This window comes from Xyrauchen texanus, chromosome 25 (genome assembly GCF_025860055.1).
Source record: "Xyrauchen texanus isolate HMW12.3.18 chromosome 25, RBS_HiC_50CHRs, whole genome shotgun sequence".
NCBI classification, from domain to species: Eukaryota; Metazoa; Chordata; class Actinopteri; order Cypriniformes; family Catostomidae; genus Xyrauchen; species Xyrauchen texanus.
This window is the reverse complement of record NC_068300.1, coordinates 18829312-18855347: the sequence shown is the minus strand read 5'-3', so window position 1 is coordinate 18855347 and position 26036 is coordinate 18829312. Positions and strand designations below refer to the sequence as shown.

Sequence of the window (26036 nt, the reverse complement as noted above, 5' to 3'; positions counted from 1 at the left end):
CGTGCGTGTATGTATGTACTGTATGTGTGTGAGTGTGCGTGCGTGTATGTATGTACTGTATGTGTGTGTATATGTATGTATGTGTGTGAGTGTGCGTGCGTGTATGTATGTACTGTATGTGTGTGAGTGTGCGTGCGTGTATGTATGTACTGTATGTGTGTGAGTGTGCGTGCGTGTATGTATGTACTGTATGTGTGTGTATATGTATGTATGAAAGTATTTACTGTATGTGTGTGTATGTATGTTCTGTATTTGTCAATGTGTGTGTATATGTATGTATGAATGTATTTACTGTATATGTATGTTCTGTATTTGTCAATGTGTGTGTATATGTATGTATGAATGTATTTACTGTATATGTATGTTCTGTATTTGTCAATGTGTGTGTATATGTATGTATGAATGTATTTACTGTATGTGTGAATGTGTGTGTATGTATGTTCTGTATTTGTCAATGTGTGTGTATATGCATGTATGAATGTATGTACTGTTTGTGTAAATATGTATGAATGTACAGCTGTGGCGAAAAATATTGGCACCCTTGGTAAATATGAGCAAAGAAGGCTATGAAAAATACATCTGCATTGGTTATTCTTTTGAGCTTTCATTCAAAAATTCACAAAAATCTAACCTTTGATTGAAGTAAAACAATTGTAAGGTATAAATATGATGCAACACACAGGTAAAGTTCCCTTAATCATCAATCACAGTGGGTTAGACTAAAGAATATAGTTCTGATATGGGGCAAAATGTTGTCGAGCTTCACAAAATGGGAAGTGGCTTTAAGAAAATGGCCAAAGCATTGAAAATACCCATTTCCACCATCAGGCCAATAATTAAGAAGTTCCAATCAACTGGAGATGTTTAGAATTGGCCTGGAAAATTACGTGTGTCTATATTTTCTCCATGCACAGTGAGGAGGATGGTTCAAGTGGCCAAAAATTCAAGGATCATAGCTGGAGAATTGCAGAAATTAGTTGAGTCTTGGGGTCAGAAAGTCTCAAAAAAATATCAGACATCACCTACATCACCAGGTTGTTTGGGAGGGTTTCAAGAAAAAAGCCTCTGCTCTCATCCAACAACAAACTCAAGCATCTTCAGTTTGCCAGACACTGCTGGAACTTCAAATGAGACCAGGTTCTATGGTCAGATGAAACCAAAAAAAAAAAAAAAAAAAAAGAGAGCTTTTTGGCAGAAAACACCAGAGATGGATTTGGCGCACATGGAGATGAAGTACCCAATGCCCACGGTTAAATGTGGTGCTGGATCTTTAATGTTGTTGGGCTGTTTTTCTGCCAGAGGTCCTGGACATCTATCACAGACTATCAAATACCAACAGATAAAACACCTTTGCCAGGTGTTCTCCAACCTCATTAGGCATTACAAGAGAAGCTGAAGACAACCAAGAGAAGGCAGGTTGCAAAAAGTATTGCAAAAAGGTTGCAAAGAGATACTTCCCTCTTTCAATTGTTTTACTTCAATTTAAGGTTATATTTTTGTGATTTTTTGTTTTTAATGAAAGATCAAATGCAGATTTTTTTTTTCACAGCCTTCTTTGCACATATTTACCAAGGGTGCCAATATTTTGGCCACAACTGTATGTATGAATGGTTGTATTGTATGTGCGTGTATGTATGTATGTACTGTATATACTGTATGTGAGCTTGTATGTATGTGTCTGAGCTTGTTTGTGATGTGTGTTTATGAGTAAAGGGGTGTGTATGTGCATGAAATAATGAGTATATTTATAATAACATTTGGAACTCTTCTACTATTTAAGAGCTTTCGCTCGAACTTCTTTTTAATCTTCTTTTATAAACACATGAAATGGAAATAAATAAATAAATAACACTGTAAAGTGCAGTTCATCTCCGTGGAGGATGTTAAGAAGTTTCAGGCTGAAAAGTTGAAGTGAAGTTTAAAAATCAAAAAGTAAGCACAACGGATACCTTAAGGTGACACTCATAAAGTTAAAATAACAGAACACAATGTAACAGAACAGAATCCCTTTATTCAAGTATGAAAACGTAGAGCACATTTTTAACATTGTAGAATACAATTCAATTATATAATACAAATCAACATAAATACAAAGGCAAATTATTTACTTTGAACAATCAGTCATCTGAGGAGGTCTGTTTTATAAATATGATTTTGAAGTGCATAGAATTTTGGATGACAGTAAACTTTAGTCCTACAAATCCTGATTGAATTGGTCCTTTATAACAAACGGTGGTGGTGAAGGGAATATGGAATGGAAAATAAACTAAAATCTGATATTCCTTTTTATTTAATGATACTGTGAAAAATATGAAACCGCTAACAACACAAAACCTTAACACAAATTAAATATAACGTTTTGGTTTGTGTTAACCACAAACCATACAACCTGTTGAAACCAGGTAATGAGTCTCTAAGTATGATGCATTTAGCTTAAAGCTGAAATACTGTGATAAGGTCAATGCTTCATATTGATTAAAGGAGTTGAACAAATACTAGCGAGTAATGATTAACATTAGTAAATAACAGGCTGCAGCTGCCTGTGACCTTTGGTAGAAGGCATAATAACATTTCAATGAAATAAAATACAAAACATATCCACATAATTCTCTTTTATGAATGCCAACAACCTAGAATACATTAGATATGCTTTCTTACTGAAGTGATTTTCTACTTCAGCAAACTTTGCATTGACAAATCTGCTGATTCTTCAAAATAAACTTGGCTTAAATACAATGGTTACTGTTATGCTTTGAGCTATTATGCATTTAGTTTGGTTTAAGTGGTCTACACGCCCTTTTATTGTGACATCATTTTATACATGACAGAAACTTGATTATCACATAAACGCAAAAGTGAGTAAATAAACATATATGTCAGTAAAAATTAAATAGAACATACACTATACAAGGGGAAATACTATTTTATGCACCTGATCTTGAAATGAAAGACCACAACATTTCCTAGGGATGAGAGAAAAGGAACGATGCTAAAGGCTCAAAATGACCTTTCTAGAGCCTGCACTATGGAAGATCAAGCAGAATCCAATGTAAATTCTCATAATAAAAAGATTACCTCTATTGCAAAGTGCCTCCAAGTGCTGATTACTAGAGAAAAAAAAAAAAAAAGGTTGGATGGGATTGTCCCAGCTGTACCCAATTAGCTGTGCTACGCCATTTGTCCCTCATTTGTCCACATCCAGATGTTACAATAATGTGAAAAGGCCATTAAGCATAGTCTGGATAGAAGACACATAGTAAAAAGAGGGAGGGCCAGCAGGCTACTGATTGGCTCTTACCTGAAACAGAGAAGTGGAAGTACCGCAGATGTGGAAACATTTACACCTTCTTGACATTCACATTTTAGCATTCTATTGGATACCATAAACACAGCTGTGTGTCTTATATTGAAAAATAAAGTGCACCCCAGTTTGAACAAACACACCGCTTTCACTCATGTAAACCAAAGAACAAAGCTAAACATAACAATCAAAATAAACTGTTAATTATCGTGAACAACATCCTGATCAAACCGATGCTGCAGCAGATGGTTGTGGCTTAAATTGACAGCGAGTTTAAAAGAAGCCTTTGGTCAAGCACACGTTTGCCATCTTATTGAAACTCTTTTAGTGCAAGGAAAACATTTTCAGTCGGCAGTTATTCCTTTCTCTCGCAGTTCCTCCATCACCCGCACGAGGTATGTAGGATCTGGATAACCAAAGCTGGAAAAATAAAATGTATAAACAATATGCAATATACAGTAATACACTACAGCTGCTGTAACTGAACTGTTGTTTTGGGAAGTGCCTATGGAGGCCTATGTAACATAAAACATAATATGACGCGTCACTGCTTTGTAAATGTGAATACAAACCTGAATAGCACAAACATTTTTATTCTCATCCCTAGTTTATTTAAGAAAAAGTCACAGTTCAAGTAAGGCACTTACAAAGGAAGCGAATGGGGCCAATCCATAATCTCTCAAATACACAGTGTTTCAAAAGTAAAGTCTCAAAATGTATACATTATACACGTTAACATGAGTTTAGTGAGATGAAATTGGTTGAAGGGTTTACCGGCGTAGTAGCAATGAAGTTGTAATATTGGATATAACTTTACACAGGTACAGTAAGTATTAAAAAAATGTAATGCACTAAAATCTGGTCATTTTTAAATCAGACTGTGAGTTCAAAATTAGCATGTTGAATTGATTACAAATCCAATATAACTCCTCTTGATTGACATTTAATGTCAGAACCAAAAAGCTAGTTAAAAGAATGCTTGTGGTTTTACCAACCAAAACGTAAAAAAAATAAATGTAGTTTTACTATTAAATCGCATACCATCGTGGTCCGCCCCATATGGAGGTCTTGTGATGGATATCATTCCAGGTAATGACGTTATGCATGCCAGTTGTCATAGAGGTGCCTATAGTAAAGATAAGCCGTTGCTCGAAAGCCCGGCGCAGCATGCATAGAACACGGTTTCCCTCAGGGCTGTCTGGCAGGTACGCCACACGGTCTGTGCCGGGGTATCGCACCCCAGGGTTCGGATGTTCTTGCTGAAAGAATTTAAAAACATAATGTTGCACTTAATGCTTTTTATTGACAATGTACTGTAATTTGTGTGATTACAGTTTGATTATGTGTTGGTTGTTATCGTTATACTACAATAAGATTCCATTTGTTAACGTTAGTTAATGCATTAAGTATCATGACCTAAAAATGACAACAACATTTTTTGCAGCATTTATTAATCTTTGTTAATAAAAATACCATTGTTTCTTGTTAGTTCATAGTGCATTAACTGATGTTAACATACACAACATTTGATTAAAAAAATGTATTAGTATATGTAGAAATTAACATTAACCAAGTTTAATAAATGTTGTAGAAGTATTGTTCATTGTTAGATCATGTTAACAAATGGAACCTTATTGTAAATTGTTACCATTATTTTCTATGTGGTAGATAATTAAATCTGGTTTGCTGTCTACATTAAATAGTTAAAGGAATAGTTCACCCAAAAAAATGCAAATTCTGTCATAATTTACACACTCTCAAGTTGTTCTAAATCCCTTATGCCGAAGACTAAAGAGATGTTTCAATGCATACTTATACTCATAAGGCCTCAATTTAAAGCTTAAAAAATTACTCAAAAGTATCATGAAAGTAGTCCATGTGATCATATTCCAAATCTTCTGAAGGCATATAATAGATTTTTCTGAGAAACAACTCCAAATTCTGCAAAAATCTTGATGTCTGTTTCACGTTAATGAGCGTTATGAGAGAAGCTGGTTTGCTGTGGCTCACTTGTTCAGTGCTCAAACAACGCATATGCAAGCCACTGTGAACAAGCTTCTCTTATAGCTCACATGAATGTGCAATAGGGCATTTCAAATTTGGGTTATTTCTCACCAAAACATATAGTATACCTTCGAAAGACTTGGAATATGATGCACGGATATGAATGTGATATTCCTTAAAGAAATCTCCATTTGTATTCATCATAAGAAAGAAACTAATATGGTTTGGAACATGAGGATGAGTAAATGATGACATATGATGATGTTAATCTGACAATTGAATGAAATACACACCGTTGTTGCAGTGCTTACCGCTTGGAAACCAGGAGGGAAAGTGTAAATAATGCATATACAGCCACATCCTTCATGTCCAGGCAACTCCAGGTCTGGATCTCTTTCAACAATCATGCTCCCGTTGGCCGGTTGATTACCAATAAGTTGACCATACACAAGTCTGCACACAGGACAGACCTTCTTCACTTGGAAAGCCCGTTCTAAGCAAGTCCGGCAGAACGCATGGCCACATTTGTCCAGAATTGTCTTTTCCACCATCTCCCCCATGCATATGGAGCAAATAGTGCTCTCTTCTTCATTTACCTGTCCCATGTTTAATTCAGGCCCAGTTCTTGCTGTGGCCTCATGTAGCATGGGTAAAACCACACAGGTCTGCATGTCCGCATTTTTCCTATATTTCTGCTGTTGCCTCTGGGAGCGCCGTGGTTGAGGAGGCGGAGGCAACAAACTCCCCTCTCCATCAGGCTCCATTGATGTCACACAGGGTAGCAGAGACCGTTTCCTCTTAGGAGCTGCCTCCTGTTTGGTCATTTCCTTTCGGGCACAGCGGCATAAGTCTATGAAGGCTTTCTGTGTGATGGGAGACACCAGACCCTCCATCAGCCCAGTTCTGGCTCTGTTGCTGCCCTCCACTGGGGAGAGTCGCACAGCACAGCAGCCGCCATGCTCCCCACGTCGGATTATGTCTGCACTTAGTCCCTGCTTGTCCTCAAAGGCAACCAACCAGGGCCGTCCAGCAGCTGCAAGGTAATCCCACACCGCCTGCGACACCAGCACCTCGTCACTGCCCTGCCCCGCTCGCACGCTCATCTCATCAAATGAAACTGTGAGAGAAAAAGATCAGTTTGCACATCACTTTGCTTGTGTCATTCAAAATGGTGCAAACGTGGAGTAATCAGACTCCAGATATTTATAAGCTATCTTGCTTCTTTTCCTGTGTTAACTATTTTACATTTAGCATTCTGTGCCTTTATAAACATAAAGGGAACGTCCAGGTTCAATACAAGATTAGATCAATCAACAGCATTTGTGGCATAATGTTGATTACCACAATAAATTATTTTGACTTGCCCCTCCTTTACTTAAAAAAGAAAAAATCTGGGATACAGTGAGGCACTTAAAATGGAAGTAAATGTGGCTAATCTGCAAACGCTAAAATACTCACTATTTCAAAATTATAGCCACAAGACATAAACAATGTGTGTGTTAACAGGATTTTAGTGTTATAAACTGCTTTTTTGTGTAAATTTACACTGCCTGGCCAAAAAAAAGTTGCCATTTGGATTTAAATAAGCTGATACTTAAAAGCCTATGATTGGATCATTATCGCAGTGATTAATGTTTCTATTTCAATTTTTTTAACCCTAACTGATACAGTGTAAATTCTCAATTCTTAACCAACCATGTCGGAAGATGTATCCCTTGGTCATGGAAAAAAAGTTACTGTGTTTCAGAAGGGGCAAATTATTGGCCTGCATCAAGCAAGGAAAACTAAGGCGATTGCTGAAATCACAGGAATTGGGTTAAGAACTGTCCAATGCATTATTAAAACCTGGAAGAATAGTGGAGAACTGTTCGCTTCACAGAACAAATGTGGTCGGAAAAAAAATCTTCAATTATCAGAGATCACTGAAACACTTGGTGAAGTCACATTGTAAAAAAATAGACAGTAGAACTCACTGCCATGTTTAATAGTAAAAGTAAGAGAATTTCCACATGCACAATGTGACGAGAATTTACAGGATTGGGACTAAACAGCTGTGTGACCACAAGAAAGCCACTTGTTAGTGAGGCTAATCAGAAAAACGACTTCAATTTGCTAGGGAGCATAAAGATTGGACTGTGGAGCAATGGAAAAGGGTTATGTGGTCTGATGAGTCAAGATTTACCTTATTCCAAAGCGATGGGCGAGTCAGTGTAAGAATGGAAATGCATGAAGCGATACACCCGTTATGCATAGTGCCCACTATACTGTACAAGCCTCTGGAGGCAGTGTTATGATCTGGGGTTGCTTCAGTTGGTCAGGTCTAGGCTCAGCAACTTTAAGCAGCAATAAAATGAAGTCAGCTGACTACCTGAATGACCAGATAAGCCTATCATTAGGATTTTTCTTCCCTGATGGAATGGGCATATCCCAGGATGACAATGCCAAAATTCATCAGACTCAAATTGTGAAAGAGTGGTTCAGGGAGCCTGAGGAATCAAAGTCACAGAGTCCTGACCTTAACCCCATTGAAAGTCTTTGGGATGTGCAGGGGAAGTCTTTACGGAGTGGTTTGACTCTCCAATCATCAATGCAAGATCACAGACATAAATGAATGCAACTCTGGATGGAAATAAATGTTGTGATGTTGCATAAAGTTGTTGAAACAACGAAATATTAGAGTGTGCGACTTTTTTTTTGGCCAGGCAGTTTATGTGTAATTTTACAGCTTTGCTGCCATGAAGATGTAACATCATAAAACCCTAAAACAACGATTTAAACAACTAATAAACTAGTTTTAACAGAAGAATGAAAGTAATTGCTTTTATAAAATTATAAGCTTCACATTTAATTTTATCAATTATCGAAATATTGTTTTGTGGTAATCAACATTATGCCACAAATGGTGTCGATTTAGCTTAACTTCTATTGAATCTGGAACATTCCTTTTAGAATGCAAGTATTTGGGTAGTTGATAAAAACATGGATATAAACTTTTTATCATTATGTACAAGGGAACATGCATATTTTAGATGCTGTGAATGGTCACAGTTTCTTTTACAATTTTCCTCTATTTTTAATCAACTTGTGATAAAATAATTTTTAAAACATCTAATATTTATATGTTTCTACATTTCACATGAAGTCATAAATGCATGTATTATAATAAGACAAGAGTTAGAAACAAGCCGTTTAAAATTAAATTATGGTGTTTTAGATGAGATATAGCACGTCACACAGCAGGACACTGCTTGACACATCAGACCAACTACCTAATAACAGTCATGTTGAACTTTACCCTTTAGAATTTTCTCAGGTTAAATGTTAGCCTGTGCTTGTTAACAGTTCGCCCCGTTCCATGCAATGAGAAGCATATGATGAGAATGATGAGTCAACCCTGCATAAATTCACAATACTTCACACCTGACAAGACTGAACATGCTGCAGGATAGCATGCTAGCTAATTCTCATTTAAATCTCAGTCACATTTCTATCCTCATCCTAAACAAATTCCCTGTGCTTAACCTCTTCTAAAATGTATTACAGTCTGAGATCTAATCACTATAAAATGATATATCTGTCTATTTACCCTCTCCTAATCGAGTTGTGGCTGTGCAGCAGAGGTGGAATATTCCATATCTGAGGTTTCTTATTTGGAAAGGCTTTGCAGAGTATTGTCAGCTCGTTCACAGAGATGTGCATGATCGGATCAGCTGCTCTATACCGTTGTGTGTTCACTGTATAAACAAAGGGTTCCACTACCTGGAGTCCTGGACCTCATGAATGTCACCTAATGCATGCAATAACATTTTATAAGAAAGAAATTACCTTTTGATCCCATAAATTCCTTTATTTGCAGTAACGTGCCTATTTCCCTGTTTAAGAAAAATAAATATAGAAGTTAGATCCAGACATTGTTTACTTTGCGCGCATTACAACAACCGCATATAAACACGCGAAGAAAGGGGTGCCAGTAGCTTTAAGCGAAGCACCTACATAAATCAAATAATAATAATAAAAGAAAACATATAGTGATAAAGCCTATTGTGTTTTTGTAATAAATTGATTCACCTTATGTGGTGACTTTCCCGGAAGAGATGAATGTAAAGGGAACCGACGGCCTTCGTCCTCTCGATGAAGTCAACAAACGACCGCTGCATTGAAATTGCCTGCAAAACTATGACAATTCTTGCAAATGTATGCTTAGGATATCCGACTCAAATTCGGTTGATCGTTTTACAGTTGCCAGCTCAGTCTCTTTGTGATTCTCCTTGGCCAAAGAAAGACAATATGAATACAAAGAACATCCTTGACTGTCACGACCGAACTGTTTTCCCATTAGCACCTTCGCGACACAAACACAACGTCTCTATGTCATGTTTAGTTGTCACGTAGTTCCCCTTTTATTAATCAAAGTGGGAAACTGTTCTGAATACGATACAATGCAGACAGGAAGTTCGTCACTCTAATCTCTTGGAACACCGGATTAGGGATTAATGGATATGGCCGAGGTGTGGCGCTCTTTCAACACCACATAATCAATCATATTGTCATGACAGACAGACAAACAGATAGACAGACAGACAGACAGACAGACAGATAGATAGATAGATAGATAGATAGATAGATAGATAGATAGATAGATAGATAGATAGATAGATAGACAGATAGACAGACAGACAGACAGACAGACAGACACTGAAAATATACATTAAATGTATTTTGTATGCAGTACAATATATGCATATTATTTAGTATCTCATGTATTTCTATTGTAGCCTATATATTGTTTCTATTTTTCTTTTTTCTATTTCTTATTTTCCATTTACTTATTTTAGAATGTAAAAGTAATTCACAATATTTTGTTTTCTCACATATTTTTGTGTCTAATTAACAAATTTTTATCCTGTATTATTTATATTTTTCTTTTTTCTATTTCTTCTTTTTTCACTTATTTCCCCCCTCCATTTCTTAATTTACTTCACCTTATTTATCATCCTAAAATTGTTATTTTATACAGTATTCACACATTTGTGTGTGTAATTAATTCCTTGGATTATTTTAATTGTTTTCTCTAATTCTTCTGTTTCTTTCACTTGTTTACCTTCCATTTCTTTGTTGACTTCATCTTATTTATCATTCAAAATAATTTTTTAAGAAGCTACAATTATTTCACAATATTTTGTAAATAGTATTCACATATTTTTGAATCGTATATTACTTCTATTTTTATTTTTCTATAATTTGTCTTTCACTTATTTCCCCTCCATTTCTTTATTTACTTCACCTTTTTGTTTTTATCTTTCTATGATGTCTGTACTGTTTTAGTCAAATAAAGTACTCTTAAGGCTTTGGCAATATTGTAAAACAAATATGGTAATTTAGCTTGATTGAGTCTTGACTAGCATCAGTTGGCATCCTGTACCATAGAGGTTTGCGTTACCATGGAGACGCATTTGTTCAGGACGCGCGCATGGCGCGGAACGCGCAGCAGAAGTCGCTAGAAACGTTGGGATGATGCGTCACCGCGCGCCAGTGAGTAGTACGCAGACACGCGCGGTTCTTGAGCAGGTGGACAGAACGGCGCATAAACAGCTATCGTTCTGCATTTGATTTGAATTGACAGCATACATTCAGTACATTACCCGAAGCGAGACGACGCAAAGGGGAAATCATATTTAGGTGAAAACTGAAAGAAGATCTCGACATGTAAGTTTGAATGCCATAGATTAAGGTGCACTAACTTATTAGCTAGTTAGCAAATGTGTATATCTTCTGTCAGGCAAGCTTTAGCATGACTTACTTACTACATAGACTTAATTAATAATCAGATATGTACATTTTAGGAAATAATGTGCTGTACTGAACAGCATAGAAAACATCCAGTCGTCATCGGCACACATTGTTCCCATAGCTCCCAGAGCTTGGCTAGCTGGTTAGCAGCAGATATAGACTAGGCCTGTAGTAATTGCACTGCTAACAGCTTCAATTCAGTTGACTCATGCAAGACTGTTCTTTATTTAACCATTCGTCTACTTAATTATGTATTATGTATTGTGTATTGGCGATTCTCAAGATCTGAATGTATCCTTATACAAATTACTGAGCGAGGCTAACAGTGTGTTATTGCGTTGAAAGCTAAACATATTCTTTCTTGTCCTGGATTTTGGTTAAGTTTTGTGGCTAATGCCTCAGTCATGTCCAGAATTTCATCTGGCTCAGTAGTACTTTACAGGAAGAGCTAAACGTGTGTTTTGCAACAGTCTGGCCTGCTGGTTACTTTGTGTGATCAAATTAATAGGAATATAATGAATGACACAAGTATCCCTTTGACTTTAGCGCGCAATATGAAACATAATAACAGCTGCTGGGATGGATTCAGGACATTTTTAATGATACATTCTATTTATTTGTGTGTCATTTCTGTCGTGTTGTGGATACCATGTATACAAAACAATACAATTTCATGCTTATTCACGGAGATCAGCATGTGTTACGGTAGTTGTAAAGAGTGGTTATTGCTTCTGTTATCCTAACCTCAGTGTCTTATTTGGCGGTCATGCACTATTTTATAAGACCGATTTAGATCGTGCGCGCACTATGTGAAGATTATTATCGCGCTAGATGGTGCGTGCGTGCGTGCCAATCGATACAAACTTTTCCACGGTAATGTCGTTGTGCTCCACCCCCACGAGGCCCATCTGCTCAAATATCTTGATTTAGAGCTGAGCTTTAAGTGTGATTTGCAGAATTCGTTCAAGAAAAGTTGGCTTTTAAAGTGACATCAGCAGCCCCATCCCTTCTCATACCATCATTTCGTTTACCATTATTATGTTTTTGTATTATAACTACAATATAAAAATAAATTTATTTTCACATTGCAGAGCCTTTTTTCTTAAATGATTAGTTCACCCAAAAATGAAATTTCAGTAATTGTTTACTTACCCCATTGTTGTTATAACAATATATAACTTTTTTATTTATTAACACAAAGGGAGAAATTGTGAAAAAATGTTGTACTCAGTGATGTCTTACACAGGAGAACAACGGTCTGTGAACATTTTAATTAAATAATACATTTGTTTTGGTTTGCTTCTCACCAAACCTTCTTGTATGCTTTCATCACAGTCATGAGTCTCATGGAATAATTTAATAGACTTCTGAATTATACTTTTTATTACTATTTTGTATTTAATTTTTAAGCTTGAAGAGGTGGTCACCATAAACTGCCATTGTGAGACATCACTGAGCACAATATATTTTTTCTCAGTTTCTCCCTTTGTGTTAATAAAAAGAAAGTAAGTCATATGGTGAGTAAACGGGCGAGTAAACAATGACTGAATTTTCATTTTTGGGTGAACTATCCCTTTACATTTTAATAGTTATGTATGATCTATGCATGTAGTTGTACAATACCCGCTGTTGCAATTATATTTGCCACATTTACTGTACATTACTCTTTTGTAATATACAAAAGCTCTTAACGTTCCTATTGCGTTCAGAATCTGCATACACCTTTTGCATTCATGGGTCAATTTTGACCCGGTGGAATTCAAGCTTATAAATAATTCATAACTCAATGGTTTTCATCTTAACTGTTCATACATGTAAAAAGATGAATAATAATAATAAATAAATTGATCAATTGTCACACATTATACATACATCCATTTCTGCATATACATGGTGAAAGTATTTATTTTTCACATATCCCAGCTAAGCTGGGGTCAGAGTGCAGGGTCAGCCATGATACGGCGCCCCTGGAGCAGATAGGTTCAAGGGCCCAAAAGTGGTGTCTTGGTGGTGTTGGGGCTTGAACCCCTGACCTTCTGGTCAGTAAACCAGAGCCTTAACCGCTGAGCCACCAGTGCCCATAACAGATTGGTATTTTTGGCATGTTAACTGACAAATATAAAAGTTATTAATTTATATGCCATTTAGTTTTAGAAATAATATAATAGCAAAACCAGTTTGATACATGTGAAAACATCTTTTTATCAACATTTCTGTGAAATTTGATCTAAATATAACCAAATATACTATTTATATTAATATATATCTAAATTGAGATTTACTAGTAACTGCTTAATACAAGTTGTTGGCCAAAAGTTATGAAATCAACATATTCTATTTCAGCTTAACTTCTATAAAACAACTGTACAGCTCAAGTATGCAACATTAATACTTTAATATGTTTTTAAGCAAAATCTATTATCTATATCTATTTACTTGCATGAGCTGCTGAATTTTTTTGTAAACATTTTTTTTAACAGTCTCTTAAACAATTTTATAAACAAATCTGAAAAGTCTTGACAAAGTCACATAGTTTGGTTCCCATAAAAACTATGTGGTATTTAAAAATTATGATCTACCTCTCCCGGGCCGGACCCAGGGTTTATATCAGAGCATTACACTCTTTCCACTGGCTTGTCATCTTCCCACAGTGCATCCTGTTGCCATCATTTCCTCAGAAAAAAACGGCTCACATGTACACGGCCATCCACGTGATGTAAAAGAAAACGGGGCTCATCAGACCAGTCAACCTTCTTCCACTGCCTTTGAAAACTGATTGTTCAATTGCCAATCTATACAGACCTTGGAATGTGGCCTTGTTAGGAGATGATCAACGTTATTCGCTCCACCTGTGAGTGGTCATAATGTTTTGGCTTATCTGTATCAGTTTTGATTTATCTTGTTTTACAGGCAGCCAGCAAGTGCCAAGTGGTATGACAGACGGGATGCAGTCTTCATTGAATTTTGTATAGAAGACAGCAAAGATGTCAAAGTTAAATTTGACAAAACAAAGCTTGATTTCAGGTATATTTCTATTCCAGTTGTATAATCTGCAACATATTTAATAAATTGTCACATTAGCATTGCACAAAAGATTTAACTGAATATTGATATGTTTACTTTATTATTTTCTATAAAATATTGCCATTTCAAATTATGTGATTAAACTATTCCTTAATATTTAGTCGTCTTTGTTTAGATTGCATGCAAATATTAATTGATTGCCTTCCTCTGTAGTGTTCAGTACACTGCATTCAGTACAGTGCTGTTGTAGTTTATTCTTAATTTTAATATGCTATATTTTGTTGTTTTGTTTTAGTTGTGTTGGTGGAACAGATAACACAAAACACCATAATGAAGTAGAACTTCTTGAGTCCATTGAACCAAATGTAAGTATTTCACTTCATGCTAACACCTCATGGTTTATGCTACAAATTCAGGTTGTAAGTGCTCTATCTGCATGGCTCAGCATTTTTTTTTCTTTAATTTCTTTTTCAGGGGTCTAAACACAAACGCACAGACAGGTCTGTGTTTTGCTGTCTAAAGAAAGCGGAACCTGGCAAATCTTGGCCAAGGTTAACAAAAGAAAAGGCGAAGGTCAGAGTTTACTTCTTGTTTAACCCTTTAAAGCATGGTGTTTCACCAAATATTAATCAAACAGTATAACAACAAACACAATATACTTACTAAACAGACTATAATGGAGCCTGAGTCAACAGTATAGTCCAGAGTGATGGGATCAGCAGGATTAGCGATCCAACAGAAAGTCCCAATAGAATGAGTGCAAGTGAAAAGATAAACTGTCCATACAAGAGGGAGTCATGAAACAAACCGCTACATCCTACAGCTCTCATGGTGCCAGATCACAGATAAACGGTGCAATATGCCAAGCGCGAGCACACAACAATCAACATTCGGCAGAGAGCTCACAATCGAGTCGTGGCTGTAGGGTCACAGTCCAACGCACAACAAAGCGCAAAAATTAGTTTGGTTAAATCCAAGAATGTCCAGAATCGGAATGTGAGCAATATGAGACAGATTGAAAGTAACAAAACAGAAGATAAACAAACATCTTCGGTGTAAAGTGGCAATGTTTAATAAATAAACTTCCTGTATACAGAACACTGGGTGTCAATATAGCGTCTATTGGGACCGATGGGACGAGTAAGAGCCAGCACTGCAGTGCACTGTTAAAACATTTTCAAGACAATTAGAAAATAATAGAATAAAATCTAACATATTTTTTGTCATATATCAAAGAGATGATGCAACAAGTATAGAGTTTTTTTTATTCCACACTGAAATTTCAACTGGCTTTATACAACATTATATTATATAACATATAATTTACACATACAGTAAGCTACATATTAGCTACACATATGTTTTTTTTTCTCTGGCAATTTTTGAGTCTAAATAGATGCACAATGTACATAATTTCAACAGTACACTCAAATGACAATAGTCATATCATACTGTTCATATGTTACACTTACTATAGTTTACTTCCACATTGTTTCTTCATCAAATAGCAATGTGTAATGTAAATCAAGTCAATCACTGGCACATCAGCGCCACCTTGAGTACGAAATTTATAATTTATAATATCTATGTGAACACGCATATGGAATAATGATAAGTTACCATTGTCACAGAAAATCAACATGATATAGTATTCGTTTGTAGCTATATAGTACTCATTTGTTTTGTACTAAAGAAATATGTGATATAGTAGTAAACTTGTACAGATATCATGAAATTATATGATTTATGGAAGTGCAAAAGACAAAAAAAAAAACTAAGGCACCGTTACATATCTAAGGTCTTTAATGGGCCTATACACTTTTGGTAATTATACAGTTATAAAAAAAATGTGTTGTTACACAATACAAAATAAAAATGTTGAGGAATACCAAAGAGGCTTGGGAGGTAAAGGGGGTGGAATGAGTTATGCATTAAAGGGTTAAACCATTACAGTATGAACGTTGTTACGTAAATGTTATTTTATACTGCTTTTGTTCTTTGTGCAGCTTAATTGGCTCAGTGTTGATTTTAATAACTGGAAAGACTGGGAAGATGATTCAGATGAAGAATTGTCCAGTTTTGACCGCTTTTCAGAGGTGCATGTCTAAATATTTATTTGTAATTTCTTTGAAATTTCTTTGAAATGTAGAAAATAAAATATGTGTGTGTGTGTGTGTGTGTCACAAAGATGATGAACAACATGGGTGGGGAAGATGACCTTCCAGAAGTGGATGGTGCAGAAGATGTAAGCGAGATTTTAAATCCATAATATTGCTGAATTGACTTGATAAAAATGCAAATATAATGTGATTGTAGCTATAATTTAAAGTTGGTAAATTTGTGTAAATATCTTCAAATTTATGTATCTGCAAAAACTTCTGTGGTTCACCTGTTTGTAACTCCAATTTCAGGAAGAGTCTGCAGATAGTGATGATGAAAGTAAGTTTTCTTAAATGGGGTTTTCTCTTCTGTATGCCTTTTTTATGAGAAAAAATAAGAATAATTGAAAGAGACATACAGTAATGTTAGCTGTTATATCTCCATATATCACTATTAGACAACCTTACTGTTTATTGATTAAGTTTGTTTAAATTTTTTTCCAGAAATGCCAGACCTTGAGTGAAGGAATAGGTAACCACCATGCAGAAGAAAGCAAGGATTTCCGCTTAACATTTAAATAAAGAGAGAGACTAGGTTTGCATTGGTAGCCATTTAAAAAAACTGCATAATTTTTGACTGTTTTTCAAGTTATTTCTGCAGAAAGTCACAAGGGGATGAATTTTTACTGTTGTGTTGATGGCAATCTCAGCCCCTCGACAATGCATTCTTTACGTTTCTGTGCTGCATGGACAATTACAAGCTCTCCATGATGTATTGTGGAAACCATTTATGGTTACTTAACTAAACAATGGCTTTTACAGTCTTGGGCTTTTTCCTCAATGTCAATGGGGTTATTGCTTCATATAATGTATACATCGTAATTTTTAGTAATGCAAATCAAGGACATGAATGACATTTTCAAATGTCATTCACAAATGTGTTTAATTCTTATTTTCTTTTAATTATTTTCTTTTGTGTTGTGTCTCATATCCGTGTGTGTGTGTGGGTGTGTGAGAGAGAGAGAGATAGAGCAAAGCAAGCATGGTCTTAAGAAAGATGGTTTTTCATTTAGCTGCAAATGCCATTGGCAAACCCCCGTTTTATGTGTTTTAGCTGTGGTTTTGACCTTCAGATCAGTTTTTGTGTCAATCCAACATGTTCAAAGTTTATATTCATGTCTGTACACGCTGCTTTTTGAAAAAAATTCAGGTTGGCAGTTAGTATTCTTTGTTTGTTTGTGTTTTGTTTATATTATACTTAGACGTGTAGCAGACAATTGTACACTGGTTTCTTCCATATATGTAAAAAGAAGTGATTAAAAAAAAAAGCATATGCCTCGCTGTACAGAACAAAGGGGTAACTTTATCAGTAGATGACCAGTTTGTGTTTGCACTTAATATCAATACAGGTGTGACTAAAAGATGAAAACGATAACATTGTGACCTGTCATTTCAGGTTTATAAATTTCAGTTTGTTAAACGCAGTGAGGTTTTTGTCTACATATTTCTAATAAACTGTCTCTAAATAACACTTAGCATTTTTGTCCTGTTTATGAACCTTTGTATAGATGATTATGTGGTTTTAAGGATAATTAGGGATGCTTAACATATTGTTGACCATATCGTATTGGGCAATATTAGTGTTTTGGCTGATATTGGAAGCAGTTAGTCAACTTTTCTATTGTACATTTATATGTTAAAGTATGTACAGTTGTAGATATGAGCTTTATTGTGAACACTTAAACAACAGACTAAGCAATATAGATGTATTATATTGGCCATCATAACTTTTTTTTTTCTCCCTGTATTTTTGCGTCCCTAATTTGGCTGCGGTGGTCTTTGTACATTTTGTTCTTGGTGGTGGAAAGCAAGTGACAATATCACCACCACAAGGTGGAGCAATAGCTCCATCACTATGTCTTGATTAACAAGGCGAGAAGAAGGATGTGAATGATTTTGCACTTTATTTTGAGTTTGTGATCATCGGCAATCATTAGTGTGCTTATAGGGAGCAGTGGCACTGCCTAAATAGTGCGGTATGTGGATCAGAATAGTAAAATGTGCAAAGCAAAACAGGATAATTAATTGTATGTGTCCCACTTTACCGGTTGATTCACTATAGGCTACCTGTATTCACCCAAATATATATGCATGCAAAATAAAAATAAGCAAGATATAAGTATGTCTAGTAAATATCTGTTCTCCCATTTTAAGTTATGCATAAAGTCAGTGATATTTTTCTGCAATAAAGCAATTAAATGCAGATGGATTCTAAATTAAAACAGGAGAATTTTTTTTTACCATATTTCATGTTATCAGGTAATTGAATACTGCAACTAGTTTGATTGTAATTATAATAATTTAACTATACTCCTGAAGATATCTAAATATATTAGTCCTTTAACTCGCCAGCGGGACCACAGAGAAAAATATAATTATCAAAATATTAATAAATATACAGTAAGTTAACCAGATTTCTGAAATGGAAAAACAGAGACATTTCAAGTTCAGTGGTCAATAGGTCATTGGAATTTCATGTTACTTATTAAAAAAGGGGACAAATAGGATTTTATGTATTTTGACCATGGGGAATGTGCTAAACTGTGCACTGTAAGAAATCATTTTGGTTTAACTTAAAAAAAAAAAAGTAAGTAACCTGTTTGCCTTAATTTTGAGTTCATTAAAATATAATAATAAAATAAATAAATAATAATTTTAATAAAAAGGTCTGGTAAATAACAGTTAGTGGAATTATTATTATTTTCTTTATTTAATTTTTCTACATTATATCAGTGCATTGCCATTAGTTTCCTCAATAAAACACACATTCTTCTGTTATCTGAACACATTAGTGAATCTAAGTTGATTTGGCAGTAAATATAAAGTTAACAAATCATGGAAATAATTTTTACAGTGTGGTGTATGCTCTATTGAATACTGTAGCCTTTGTCTCAATGAAATTCAAACATGGAGGTAAAGTTGATAGTGGTCTAATATTAATACTATTTTACCTAATTGTTTGCGTATCTCATATGGATCTGTTTTTCTTAATTACCACATTTTATTTTGATCAAGTCTTATGCATTATGGTGCTCTTTTCAGGTTCTCGTAAAGTACTTGGTACTTTTCATGGTACTTGTTTCTCTGCAAGGTGCGGAGAAACTGTGATGTACTGACTAACTGTACAGATCTTTGCAGATATTTTATTACAAATTTTTACTTATTTTTCCATGTTATTAATGTCATATTCTTCTTTCGGGTATATGTAAAATCAACAAATGAGCAAATATGTGAGAAGGCACTTTCTTTAGTCAGTGTGTGATATTACTAGTGCAGGAGGGAGGGAGAGGGTGTGGTGGGCCGACAGCACTAATATACACAACACCCACTGATTAAAGATACAATTATTGATTTGATATGTTCATCTGTGGGGATTCATTTGACTACTTTTCATCAGCATGTTTTGGTCTGTGTGGGAATTCCAGCATTTCAACTTTCAATACAATCCCCCGCCGAGTTCAAAACCTGTTATAAAATACACAACAATATAACTTTATAACATAAATTGCTAGTATGTGTCTTACCTTGAAGTTTCTAACAATGATGACAATTCTCTTCAATTGCCTGGTCGAGTTCTTAATGGCAAAACAGGCCCGACCAAGTAATCAGTGAAGGAAGACCCCTCTGTTGGTCAAAATAAACAGCACATGGTAGGCTTTGCTGCTCATGCTAAGTTTCTTGCCATGTAATATAATTCACTATGCGGGCTGTTTTGAACGCTCTGGAAAAAAAAAATGTCTGGGGACAGCTACAGTTGGGGACAGATAACCAAAAACCTCAGGGACTGTCCCCTGAAAACGTGGACGTCTGGTCACCCTACTATACAGATTTGACCAACACAAAATATGTATAATTTTAAATGTAGCCTAGACATTAAGCATGTAGGCATTATGACCAAGACTGGACACATAGGGGGAACAGACCTTGACACAAACATTAAGGTGAAATAAAGGGGGAACAGACTTTGACACAAATATCAAGGGGTAAAAGAGCAGGAATAGACCTTTGACACTAACCTTAAAGGGAAACATAGTTGAACAGGCTTCGACACTAACCTTAAGGGGAAACATAGTTGAACAGGCTTCAACACTAACCTTAAGGGGAAACATAGGGGGAACAGGCTTCGACACTAACCTTAAGGGGAAACATAGAGGAACAGACTTCGACACTAACCTTAAGGGGAAACATAGGGGGAACAGGCTTCGACACTAACCTTAAGGGGAAACATAGGGGGAACAGCTTCGACACTAACCTTAAGGGGAAACATAGGGGGAACAGGCTTCGACACTAACCTTAAGGGGAAACATAGGGGGAACAGACTTTGACACTAATATCAAGGGGTAAAAGAGCAGGAATAGACCTTTGACACTAACCTTAAGGGGAAACATAGGTGAACAGGCTTCAACACTAACCTTAAGGGGAAACATAGTTGAACAGGCTTCAACACTAACCTTAAGGGGAAACATAGGGGGAACAGGCTTCGACACTAACCTTAAGGGGAAACGTAGGGGGAACAGCTTCGACACTAACCTTAAGGGGAAACATAGGGGGAACAGGCTTCGACACTAACCTTAAGGGGAAACATAGGGGGAACAGGCTTCGACACTAACCTTAAGGGGAAACGTAGGGGGAACAGCTTCGACACTAACCTTAAGGGGAAACATAGGGGGAACAGGCTTCGACACTAACCTTAAGGGGAAACATAGAGGAACAGACTTCGACACTAACCTTAAGGGGAAACATAGGGGAACAGACTTCGACACTAACCTTAAGGGGAAACATAGAGGAACAGACTTTGACACTAACCTTAAGGGGAAACATAGGGGGAACAGGCTTTGACACTAACCTTAAGGGGAAACATAGGGGGAACAGACTTCGACACTAACCTTAAGGGGAAACATAGAGGAACAGACTTCGACACTAACCTTAAGGGGAAACATAGGGGAACAGACTTCGACACTAACCTTAAGGGGAAACATTGGGGGAAAAGACTTGAACACTAACCTTAAGGGGAAGCATAGGGGAACTGCTTCAACACTAACCTTAAGGGGAAACATAGGGAAACAGACTTCGACACTAACCTTAAGGGGAAACATAGGGGAACAGACTTCGACACTAACCTTAAGGGGAAACATTGGGGGAAAAGACTTGAACACTAACATTAAGGGGAAGCATAGGGGAACTGCTTCAACACTAACGTTAAGGGGAAACATAGGGAAACAGACTTCGACACTAGCATTAAGGGGAAACACAGGGAAACAGATTTCGACACTAGCATTAAGGGAAACATAGGGGTAACAGACTTCGACACTAGCATTAAGGGAAACATAGGGGTAACAGACTTCGACACTAGCATTAAGGGAAACATAGGGGTAACAGACTTCGACACTAGCATTAAGGGAAACATAGGGGTAACAGACTTCGACACTAGCATTAAGGGAAAACATTGGGGGAACTGGCTTCGACACTAACCTTAAGGGGAAACATAGGGGGAACAGGCTTCGACACTAACCTTAATGGGAAACGTAGGGGGAACAGTTTCGACACTAACCTTAAGGGGAAACATAGGGGGAACAGGCTTCGACACTAACCTTAAGGGGAAACATAGAGGAACAGACTTCGACACTAACCTTAAGGGGAAACATAGGGGAACAGACTTCGACACTAACCTTAAGGGGAAACATAGAGGAACAGACTTTGACACTAACCTTAAAGGGAAACATAGGGGAACAGGCTTTGAAACTAACCTTAAGGGGAAACATAGGGGGAACAGACTTCGACACTAACCTTAAGGGGAAACATAGAGGAACAGACTTCGACACTAACCTTAAGGGGAAACATAGGGGAACAGACTTCGACACTAACCTTAAGGGGAAACATTGGGGGAACAGACTTGAACACTAACATTAAGGGGAAGCATAGGGGAACTGCTTCAACACTAACCTTAAGGGGAAACATAGGGAAACAGACTTCGACACTAGCATTAAGGGGAAACATAGGGAAACAGACTTCGACACTAGCATTAAGGGAAACATAGGGGTAACAGACTTCGACACTAGCATTAAGGGAAACATAGGGGTAACAGACTTCGACACTAGCATTAAGGGAAACATAGGGGTAACAGACTTTGACACTAGCATTAAGGGAATCATAGGGGTAACAGACTTCGACACTAGCATTAAGGGAAAACATTGGGGGAACAGACTTTGACAACACCATTAAAGATAGGGGGAACAGACTTCGACACTAACCTAAGGGGAAACATAGGGGGACAGACTTCGATACTAACCTTAATGGGAAACATAACTTCAACACTAACCTTAAAGGGAAACATAGAGGGAACAGACCACAACACTAACTTTAATGGGAAACATAGGTCGAACAGACTTTGACACTGACCTTAAGGGGAGAGGGAACAGACTTTGACACTAACATAAGGCAAAACATAGGGGGAACAGACTTTGACAAAGGGGAAACAAGGAGGAAAATACTTCGACAGAACACCGGCAAAGCAAATCTAATTATAGTTATGGTAAATATGCTTCTCATCTGAAATGTGTGAGTGAAGACTAGTATAACGTGAGTGTTGCGGGTGATCGGAAAACAGGAGAGAGAGTGAGTGAGTGGGGATTTGAAGAGATATATGAGATATTCCAATTGTAATTCAATGGAATAATTGATGGAATATTGCTCATTGTTCAGGTGACAAGATTGCAAATGGCAGTCTGTGGTGTTCTTCATATTGCAATGGGAGTATAAACAATAAAAGGCAAGAACACACAAGACAGCGCTTTAACAACTAATATATAGGCATGCCACTGAAACATTAAATCTTCAGAGCTTAGAGGGCTAAGTTTAATTTTAACATTACAGATACTTGCTTTTGTAGGAGTACAGGGGAAAATCACATTTAAACATGTTTTAATTTGACTTTGGAACAAAGCAGAAATAATCAATAGTGACAAAAATGTTTTGATCTACAAGGCCTGTTATATTTTAGGGGGTAGAGATCCCTGAGCTAGCATTTTGTTTAAGACAGTGGCAGTTTTGGATGTTGGGCTGTGATGGTTAGCTGTTTTGTGTTGGTGTCAGCAGTCTGCACTAGAGGTAATAGAAAAGTCCCCACGCAAGCAGGTTTAAGCTGTCTCTCCATGACAAAAGGTGGCTTACCGACATACAAGCAGGCAGTGGCATGGAGTAATCCTGCACACAAAATCGGTTACTCTCAGCTGGGACTTGCTACTGCTGCTTAACCCAGCTAGAATTGTCTGCTTCCACAGCAAGCACATTTGGCCTGGTCAGTTCTTGTGCAGAAAATTAAATCTGAGAGAGAGAGAAGGGAAAGACATATGACACCTTCATTCTTTAGTTAATCACAACCTTTAAGGAAGGTGGTGCTGCCTTAAATAATGACCTCCTCGCATTACCTTCAGTATGATGAATGAAAAGATTATGTACTGTGCACAAGGACTTGCAATCTAAATAGATGATCTTAAATAGCTTTTATGGCTGCTATTAGGATAGAAACAGTCTACATATTGGATGCTTGGTTTTGTTCCTACTCTACACCAGCTAAAAAAAGATCAAATTAGACCAGCATGATTTTCTCTATTGGTCCAGGCTGATTTTGTACTGGTCTAGCGGGTGGAACAGTATGGATACAGTGATTACCAGCAAAACTTTGCTGGTCAACCTGCATGACTATCCTGATGAAACTGGTTCACTTAATTAAAAGTCTGTTGAGGAAACCAGCACACTGTTATCCTAGGAACCAGCATCCAAGAAATATGCTAGTCACCAGCTATGTTGTGCTTTTCAGCAGAGACATCTTTTGATTTTTTTTTTTTTAATCTTCTGTCTCATATGCTTGGAGAACATTCCACTGAATACATCTAAAAAAAAAAGGGAATGTGACTTCACCATGGTTAATATTTCAGAACAGCTGGCACACTGCTGTTTGTAAAGGGAACACTCATGTTGTAGGACTATTTTAACACCTCTCAATAAAACAACTAATAAAAAAGGCAAGCAAAACTGTTGTGGCCAACAGTTTGTTTCATCCCAAATGAAAGTGCAAAAGTACAAGCGAAGCAGTATTCATTCACCAGACTGAACGATTGCCCAGAGAAGAGGTTCAATGTTGCTCCTGCCTCACCAACACCTCCTGCTCTACAAACATGGATTTTCCAGAGCTTTATTAAGCCTTAGTCCAGCAGCTCAGCCAGCACACACAATGTAAATCTCTGTCTAATCAGTTCTGCATAGAACAAGCTGGCACTGCCCTGACCGGGGCTATTTGCTATGGCAAAGTCCACTGATTACAGGCTGTGGAAAAAACACTCTTTCACATAAGTGAGAGTGTAATTGAGCGCATATACATGCATGATCTTACACTGGTTTTGCTTAATAAGCTGATAAATTGTGTGGTTATGTTAATACCTTAAACATTTCCTTCATCGGGGTAAGGTCATAAATGGTTTAAGCATAAAACGAATGCATTGCCAAGTTTTTTGAATAAACTGATTTTTGGTGATTAACTATGATGCCTTGATCCTACCAATGTAATTCTGACTTTATACCTCACAAATCAGACTTTTATTTTCCTGAAAGCAGAAGTGTTCCATGATTCACAATTCATGTTTTTGTTTTCTGGTCTCCAGTGTTTTCATGCACATCTGTGTATGTTCTTAGTGGATATTGTGACATTTAGCATATTCAATTTGTCCCCCAAAAAAAGCAAGTGGCTACATAGAGCTGATACTTTAGAAACTCACAATGACCGTTTGTTTGACAGTGCCGTACTGGGTGGTGGATGATATGAAGCTATGAATCGATTTTAGTTACGTTGAAATAGTTAACAACTATTTGTGCAACTGCACAAGCAGAGCTTCAACACATTTTTACACCAACCACTGGTTTAAAATGGTTATTGTTCTCCATCTGAAATATTGGTATTGTTGGTATCGTATTGGTAGTTTCTTATGGAGACAGGAACCAGAAAACTGTGCCGTGACTATTGGAATCATCATGGCGGCACCCAAATGGTTAGTCAGGGAAACTGTGGGTAAAGTCGCAGTCACGAGAAATGATTATTTCCCAATTGCAAGATCTAAAATTACAATTGCATGCTAAATTAGCAATTATGACTTTCTATCTCACAATAGTGACTTTATTTTGCACAATTTCTGCTTTTTGTTTTTTTTGCAGTTGTGTGATATAAACTCGAAATTGCAAAATATAAACTCACAATTGCAAAATATAGTCGCAATTGCATCAGAAAAAAATCTGAATCGTCAGTGTAAAGCTGCTTGCATTTGCGACTTTATATCTAACAAATGCAATGCAATTTTGACTTTATATCTTGCAATTTCAGCTATTTCTCTCAACTGTGTTAGATAAACTAAAAACTAGGAGAGATGAAGTCGCAATTGCATGCTATAAAGTTACAGTTGCGAGAAACAAAGTCACAATGTGAGTGTAAATCTTGCAAGTCACAATTTCGACTTTATATCTCAAAATTTCTAATATTTCTCGAAATTCCATAAAATAAACTTGAAATTGCAAGATATAAAGTAACAATTGTGAGATATAGTCACAACTGCATGCAATAATGTCATAATTGTGAGAAATAAAGTCACAATTGTGAGTAAATACACTCACTGGCCACTTTATTAAGTATACCTGATATAACAGATATAACTTTTACTTCTTCATGCGATTATTTAATCAGCCAATTGTGTGGGAGCAGTGTAATGTAT

At 36.6% G+C, this 26036-nt stretch overlaps 3 protein-coding genes across 4 annotated transcripts in view; 2 read left to right on the top strand and 1 right to left on the bottom strand.

Annotated features, from left to right (window-relative positions):
* Positions 1–26036, top strand: part of zgc:158263 (ceramide kinase family protein) — an 867176-nt gene that overhangs the window by 280691 nt on the left and 560449 nt on the right. The window lies entirely within an intron of this gene.
* LOC127618405 (probable E3 ubiquitin-protein ligase DTX3) lies at positions 3114–9756 on the bottom strand. 2 transcript variants are annotated; one of them, XM_052090835.1, is made up of 5 exons: positions 9374–9756; positions 9131–9177; positions 5617–6422; positions 4343–4560; positions 3114–3721 (listed from the first exon to the last, which is right to left on the bottom strand). In XM_052090835.1, the coding sequence occupies exons 1-5, from the start codon at positions 9460–9462 to the stop codon at positions 3646–3648; spliced, it is 1236 nt and encodes a 411-aa protein (XP_051946795.1). In that variant the 5' UTR covers positions 9463–9756; the 3' UTR covers positions 3114–3645. The 2 variants fall into 2 exon arrangements, with proteins under 2 accessions (XP_051946795.1, XP_051946796.1); XM_052090836.1 differs by lacking the exon at positions 9131–9177.
* LOC127618410 (prostaglandin E synthase 3-like) lies at positions 10824–17743 on the top strand. The gene is made up of 8 exons (XM_052090844.1): positions 10824–11011; positions 14006–14119; positions 14415–14484; positions 14594–14692; positions 16126–16215; positions 16308–16364; positions 16531–16558; positions 16723–17743. Coding segments are annotated over exons 1-8 (480 nt in total). The 5' UTR covers positions 10824–11009; the 3' UTR covers positions 16743–17743.